General features: G+C 48.2%; 1 protein-coding gene across 1 annotated transcript; it reads right to left on the bottom strand.

Moving 5' to 3' along the window:
- Window positions 1-388: 388 nt before the first annotated feature.
- Window positions 389-6886, bottom strand: LOC105465418 (transmembrane protein 247). Its single transcript, XM_011713880.3, has 4 exons — window positions 6677-6886; window positions 5638-6003; window positions 1981-2169; window positions 389-472 (listed from the first exon to the last, which is right to left on the bottom strand). Exons 1-4 carry the CDS (start codon window positions 6791-6793, stop codon window positions 389-391), a joined length of 756 nt encoding a protein of 251 aa, XP_011712182.2. The 5' UTR covers window positions 6794-6886.
- Window positions 6887-7115: the final 229 nt, after the last annotated feature.

Below are 7115 nucleotides of genomic sequence, written 5' to 3'. Positions count from 1 at the left end.
TCTCTCACCTCAACCCCATGGGGCAGAAACCCAGATCAAATAAAATCGGAAGAAGTGACCCACACCACAATGGCCCATCCTTGAAAGTTTAATGAGAAATGACACTTCTATCACTTCCAAATTAAGTGCTTGTCACATGCAGCTGTCAGTGGGGATGGATATATGGCGCCGGGTGGGAAATGAGAAGTCACCATGGACTTAAACGGCATGATAATGTGTACTGACACTGAAGTCCCAAGGCATTTTTTCACGTGATTTTACTGAGAGTCGCTCAAGAGCCGATGAGACAGAAACTTATTCTCTTGTCCCTCTGAAGGCAGAGCCCTATGCCAGAGGAGAGAAGGGGTCAATAAAGACTTGATTAATTGCACAGCTGTGTCCAGCCTCGTCAGTTTGCCACATTATCACTAAAGTGTCCTGTGGCACAGCCAGCCATCATGGCTGGGTTGCTGGGCTCAGAGCAGCTGACAGTCTGCAAGGAGTGTTTGTGTGTTGAAGGGCTGAGGGGCTGGCGACTGGGGGAGTTGAACCCCTTTTCTTTGTTGCGGACATGTGGGGCAGCTTCACTTTGTGCCTGACCGTGAGCCCTCTGGTGTTCAGAGTCTATTCCTTCGGGTGGTTGTCTGTTTGAGGGGCTGTGAACCTCTCTACTGTGGACAACTGTATGCTTGTTTTGTATCTCTGTGTCAGTGTATTTGTTCCTTGGTTAGCTTTTCTGCATTTTTGTGAGTCTGTGTGCTTGGATTAGTAGGTGGGTACAGGGGTGGGGGTGTGTGCCAACTTTTTTTTTTCCCTCATGTCTAGCTTTCCAATAGAGTAGACGTCCTCTGGGTCTAATCAGGCATTTAATTCCTCCTTCCTTATGTCCCCTAGGAGTATGCCCTTATTTTGCCACATGCCTCATCCAGGGGACACATAGCTCAGTGATAGGGATACTCCTTGTCCACCAGGTTCAGCTAGGCCTGTGCCGGGCTCCCTGGAGCTTCACTGCCTCTCCTTTTTAACCATATGCTGTCTGAAGGCCAGCTGTGTACAAGTCTGCTCAGGCCCAGTGCTAAATGAGGCCTGGCCAGTGGCCTGGTGATGGTATCCTGCCATGTTGGCACAGCTGGAGGGAGCTTGGGAGTCTTGGCTCCTGTATTAGTTTCCTGTGGCTGCTGTAACAAACTGCTACAAACTTAATGACTTAAAATAACACAGACTTATTCTCTTACAGTTCTGGAGGTCAGGAGCTTAACATGGGGTGGCAGGGCTGGGCTCCCTCCAGAGGCTCTAGCAGAGAATGCTTCTATTGCCTTTTCTGGTTTCTAGAGGCTTCCCACATTTCCTGACCCACAGCCCCGAGTCATTCCGGCCCCTGCTTCCACGGTCACGTCTCCTTTCTGACTCACACCCTCCTGCCTCCCTTTTACGAGGGTCCTTGTGACTACCACGGGCCGACCTGGATAATCTGGGATCATTTCCCCACTGCAAGGTCCTTAACGCAATCACATCTCAGCCTCTTTTGCCATATGAAGTATTCATGGGGATTAGGACATGGACATCTTTGTAGAAGATGGGGGCGGGGGCCGCTCCCAAGCCGATCACAGGCTTCCCACCCCTCAGAGGTCTATGAACACGAGCAGATGTGCTGAAACCCAAGCCAGCTTGGTCATGATGTACTTCTAGGGTTCTGGAAAGGTGTTCTAAACACTCCTTCCCTGCAGATATCTCCCTGACCTGCTAACATCTGATATCTTCCTCTTGGGATAAAGCATCGTGTCCACAGTGAGAACTCAGGCTCTGTATAAGGGGGCATGAACATGTTTCTTCACTCTCGGGTGTAAATGACTGACAGCAGGGCTCTTCCTAAGAGTGGATTCTGACTGAACAGAGGCACAAAGTGAACAAATGCGGTGCCCGGGAGGCTGGGATCATGCACTGATAACACTCTAGCATGGCAGGGGCGAGGGTTCCCAGTGATGGAGAGAGCAAAAGCACTTGGAAGTATGACCAGAAAGTTTTAATCAAACAGAGCAAAATGGCCGCGATGCAGAACAGGTAGTGCTTGGCGAAGAGAAAGAAGACCATCTCCTTGGTGACATAGATGATATGAATGAAGATGAAGCAGTACAGGAACATGGCAAACTGGTTCTGGGGCAGCAGGAGGTTCTGGAGGCCTCCTGAAAACTGTGGGGGAGAGAAGACGGTGGAGATGGTGATGCCACTGTTGGTGCCAGGCAGATCTAGGTTCAGTCCTGCTCTGTCCCTGCCTGTATGTGACCTCAGGTCATCATCTTCACCTAAGGAAGGGGTAATAGTGCCTATTTCCAAAATCATGAGGGCTGGGCAAGGTGGCTTATACCTATAATCCCAGTACTTGGGGAGGCCAAGGTGGGAGGATTGCTTGAAGCCAGGAGTTTGAGACCAGCCTGGGCAATGTAGTGAGACCCCTGTCTCTATAAAAAAATTTAAAAATTAGCCAAATGTGGTGATGTGTGCCTATAGTCCCAGCTATTGGGAGGCTGAGGTGGAAGGATCACTTGAGCCCAAGAGTTCAGGGTTATAGTGAGCTAAGCTCATGCCACTAACTTCAGCCTAGGTGAGACAGCAAGATCCTGTTTCTTAAAAAATAAATAAATAAATAAAAGATCACAGGAGGAAAACTGAGATAATGAAACATTCCTAGTCAGGCAACTAGCACACAGAAGGAACTCATCATTTTTTACTTTTTGAGCTGCCCTTATCCCTCCTGACTGGGGCACCAGGCCACCACCTTCCTTTCTCTTTATGGTCTGTACTGCCCATTGGAGCCACACACGTGGGCCTTCTCTCTCTGACTCCAAGAGCCTCACATCTGGATCTTGGGTCTTGGGAGTGTTCTCTCACAGTGCCCTGACATTCAACCTAGTTTCCTGGACAGTGGCCCAATAACACAGTGTCCGTTGCATATAAATGACTGTTTCCGACTCCCTGGGTCCTGATACATATCACGTGCGTCAGTCCATGGTCCTTCAGTCCAGAGTTTGGTCTTTCCTGGAGGCAGGTGCTGAGAGATTGGTGATGGGGTCTCCCTAAACCCTCAGAATATTTGGGCTGGGGGAAAGCAGCTTGAGTTGTCTGGCTAATTCTGCCTGCAGGTTGTTCTTTTCTTGAATCTATATACTTGGGGCCCAACAGTCTTCATTTTAACTGTAGAAAGCGTCAATGTATAAGTAAGGCAAAAGCTGATACTATGATGATCCATAGTTAAGAGGGCATAACCCATGCATTATTTTTAAACATATTTGTAAAAATCATGCCATATTTTTTGGAAAGCACCAGGTGGCAGGGAGCGAGATGCCCTAAACTAGCTAGAAACACACTCAAAGAGGTATTTTTAATTCAATAAACTCTGTCTGTCCATCTATTTACCCTCCCAGAAAAAGAGAAGAGGGGAAGCTTCAACATCAAGTCAACTCTCCAATTTTTAGTAAATGCACAAAAAGTAAACACTTTTGTAAACTATTGCCAAAGGCTGGGGGATGAGGACACATTACTATTGAAACAGCTACATAAAATGTGAGGGCAACTAGACCAAACTGAGGGGACAGAAAATGACTCTGGTGATGCTGCCTCTAAAATCAATAGCTAGGAAAGCTGGAGACCAGAGAAAGCAATCCAGTGTTCTAATGGGAGTGGAGGGCGGGGCTGACCCGACGGTTCTCTGCAGGCTCAGTATGGCTCTGGATCCCTGGACTTTGCCACCTCTCTGCAATCTGCGCGTGTTTCAGTCTGAAACGCTGATAGGTGATCATTATGACTTTCATTAAAAAAATGTGCTTGTGAAACCCTTTAGACTTTTCAAAATACTTTCAATGTTCTATTTTTTGAGCAGAAGAGAGATAGAGATAGGACTATATACCAAAGATTTTCATCTCATCCAGGGAGGAGAAAGATTTTCAAACTAAAAAGGGGGGAAAATAAATATGGTTGGAAGGAGACACAGGCCAAAGGCATAGTTACAATATCATATCTGCTTTAAATAGTTTCAGGCTCCACTTTGTGACAGATTTTATCCCAGGCTACTGAGAAAAGTCACAAGTTTGGAAATGGAACTTAGAATTCAAGAATATTAGGAAGTGCGCTAAAGTCCAAGCAATAGGCAAATATTTTCTAGACTTTTCAAAAAGGGGGTGGGGGCAGGGGAAGAGTCTGGAAATCCCAGTTCGGTAAGCTTGACTGAGTTCAGTGAAATCATTTCACGTATAATGAAGCAGGTATTTTGTGAACAGAAAAAAAGATAATTGTTTAGGAAGCCAGCATGTGTTCATTGAGAACAAATGATGCAAAACCAACCTTACTTCTTAAAAAAACAAAAACAAAAACGGGACTAGTCAATTGGGGAAATGCTATAGGTGATATAATATCTTAATTTTGGGAAACCATTTGACAGTGCGTCTCCGTTTTTTGGATAAGGTGGAGAAATGTTAGCAGGATAAAATGTAACTCAAGGGTGATGATTAATGAGACATTGCCAACCTATAGAGAGACATTTAGTGGTATTTACTTTAGGTCATATCCTCCTCAACAATTACAGCAGTGACTGACTTGGATAAAGGCAGAAGGCACGTTCTCAGAACTGAGGATGACTCAGAGCTGGGAAGCACAGCTAATACATCACATCCCAATAAAACTGAAAAATGATAAATGTATGTTGTTGCATTTGGGTCAAGAAGTGAATTGCATGAGTACATAAAAATGGTAATAGCTAACATTTATTGAGTGCTTACTTAATGTGCTGGGCTAATTGCAAAGTGCCTTGCATGTGTTCTCTTATTGAATCCTCACAACAACCCTATGAAGTAGGTACTACTTCATGATGAGCAAGCCAAAGCTAAAAGAAATCAGTAATTTGCCCAATGTCAGGGAGTTTGTACCTGGTATTTTAACCCAGGACTTTCTGACTTTAAAGCCCAGGAAACACTGCTTTAAACATCTTCCACTATTGAATGCTTACGATAGCCTAACCACTGTGCTAAGCTCTTCACGTCCCATTTAATCTCAAGTCGGGCATTCTTATCCCCCTTTAATACAGATTAGGGAAGAGTGGTGTACTTCTTGTGAAAAGATGGCTGTTTCAGTTGACTACAAGGCAGTATGATCCAACAGAATAAACATAGCCCTGATCGGGGAGGTGATGGTTCTGTCAAAATCCACTGGCCAGGCTGCAGTGGGGATTCTAGGTCTAGCCTCCAGGCACCAAATTTTAAGAGATGCAGAGAGGACTTGTGAGAGGTGGAAGAGGGAGGAAACGTTGAAGACTTTTCCTTGAAGCTACCAAAAATGCTGTTGGGTGGGCGATGTGGTTCTGGGGCCCCTCCCAGCCTCAGCTCTCCTTAGAGAATCACATCTCAGCTTCCCGTGGACGCTCTGTTTAACAGAGCTGGCCAGGTAGAGTAGCGAGCTTTAAGTCAGTGAGCCGCCATCTCTGGAAGTGAGCCAAGAGAGAGAGGGCTGGAGACCGCCCATGTGGATGCTCAGCCCCTTTCAGCCGAGATCCAGGATCTGCAGGGTGGGATGCCGTGCAAACCAGGGAAGGTGGGCGCCTGCTCTAGGCCCCACGGGACCGCAGCTCCAGGCCTCCCTCCTCCCAGTGCCCCATTCCTTGTCACCCACCAGGCGGGGTGCTGCCTCTTGCTGCAGCTGCTCCATCACCACCTCGTGCTGCCGCTCCCGCTCCCTCTGCAGCTGCCCCATCACCACCTCGTGCTGCCGCTGCCGCTCGTTCTCCTCATGCAGGTACTTGAGCCGTGTGAGCTCAAACTCCATGCGCACCTTCTCCAGCTCCATCTCGGGATTGCGCTCAGTCCCAGGGGCCGGGGGCAGCTCTGCGGGTTTGGGTCCGTCGCCTGCCTGGCCTTTGGTGGCAGGGCAGGACTTGGGGGACAGCGATTTAAGCGGCCCTTGGCAGCCGCCGTCCTCACAAGCTTCCATCTCTTCCAAGTAGTCATAGGAGGAGTCTGGCTTCTGGGACTCTGCCTCCTGGGGCAGGGGAAGCAGGGAGGGGAGGTACTATGAGGAGTCAGGATGGGGCTGTCCCCGACCCCATGGAACTCCCGCAGCCCCAGGAATTGAAAAGATCTAGGCTGAATTCTTATTAGAAGTGCTCTTACCCGGAGTTGTCAGAACCTGAGGGTCAAGAAGGAGAGGACAAACTAGCACCAAGTAATGGTGCCCTAAAGTTGCAAGTGGAGGCACTGGGAGTTGAGTAGATGGATGTCCATTTTCCTAGTGATTTTTCAGATCACCAAAGAGGCAACTTCCGGGCCCATCCTCAACTCTACCTGACTTTGAGATCAGTCAGAGGGAGAAAGAAACCTAGGGTCTGAGTTGAGAGAACCTAAATATTTGGGGACCAGGAAGAGGGCTATGGTGGGGAGCCAGGTCCTATCCACCCAGCAAGGGGAGGGCCCCAAGTGGGGAGGTAGATGGAGGAGACCAAAGCCATCTTCATGTGACTTTACAATCTTATGGAGGGCTACCTAGTCCCTGGTGACAGCTGGGTGCCAGTTACAGGGGTGGGGTACCTGTCACCTGATGTTCTTGGCAGCTGTCTGGAACCTCAAAGTACTCAGCTCCTATCATGTGTTCCTACAGTATTCTTGCTCCCCCTGACGGAATAGGCGGGGTCCGTGAGACACAGCAGCCCCCTTACCAGACAAGCCCTTGGCTTCCCTTCAGACTTAGAGTCACCAGGCACCATCTTGGGGAAGGTTGGGCAACTTTCTCCTGCACCCCGGGCTTCCATCATCTCCCTGTCCTCTGCTGCCATCCAGAAAACCAGAATGTTGCCAGGTGGGGTCACAAGACATCATTTGAGGTGCTGACATTTGGCCTCACCAGATTCCACAGCCTGGCCACCATCACAATCCCGTGTCCTCATAATAACCTACATTCTACAAGTTGCTAGGGCCCCTTTGGTGGAGGGTGTGACACCTTTGAGGTGCTAACATGCTAACATTAAGAACTGCAGGATGGGCCTTTCCTGCCCATAAGGATTGCTTTAAAAACTAGAGTTCCACCTTGTGAAACTCAGAATTCCACCATTTGAAATCTGTTCCCTTGGGTTCCTTTTTAAAATGAAGATTGTGTTG

The sequence above is a fragment of the Macaca nemestrina genome, chromosome 13, assembly GCF_043159975.1.
Source record: "Macaca nemestrina isolate mMacNem1 chromosome 13, mMacNem.hap1, whole genome shotgun sequence".
NCBI classification, from domain to species: Eukaryota; Metazoa; Chordata; class Mammalia; order Primates; family Cercopithecidae; genus Macaca; species Macaca nemestrina.
Note: the sequence above shows the minus strand (reverse complement) of the source record. Positions and strands in the feature narration are given on the sequence as shown.

What these genes read in the sequence shown, in the direction of transcription:
- LOC105465418 (XM_011713880.3), bottom strand. Translation starts at nt 6,793, where the DNA reads ATGGCAGCAGAGGACAGGGAGATGATGGAAGCCCGGGGTGCAGGAGAA. An exon ending in AAGAGGCAGCACCCCGCCTG is followed by an intron (nt 2,170 to 5,637) that starts GTGGGTGACAAG and finishes TCTCCCCCACAG; the next exon opens with TTTTCAGGAGGCCTCCAGAA. An exon ending in CTTTCTGGTCATACTTCCAA is followed by an intron (nt 473 to 1,980) that starts GTGCTTTTGCTC and finishes CACTCCTTGCAG; the next exon opens with ACTGTCAGCTGCTCTGAGCC.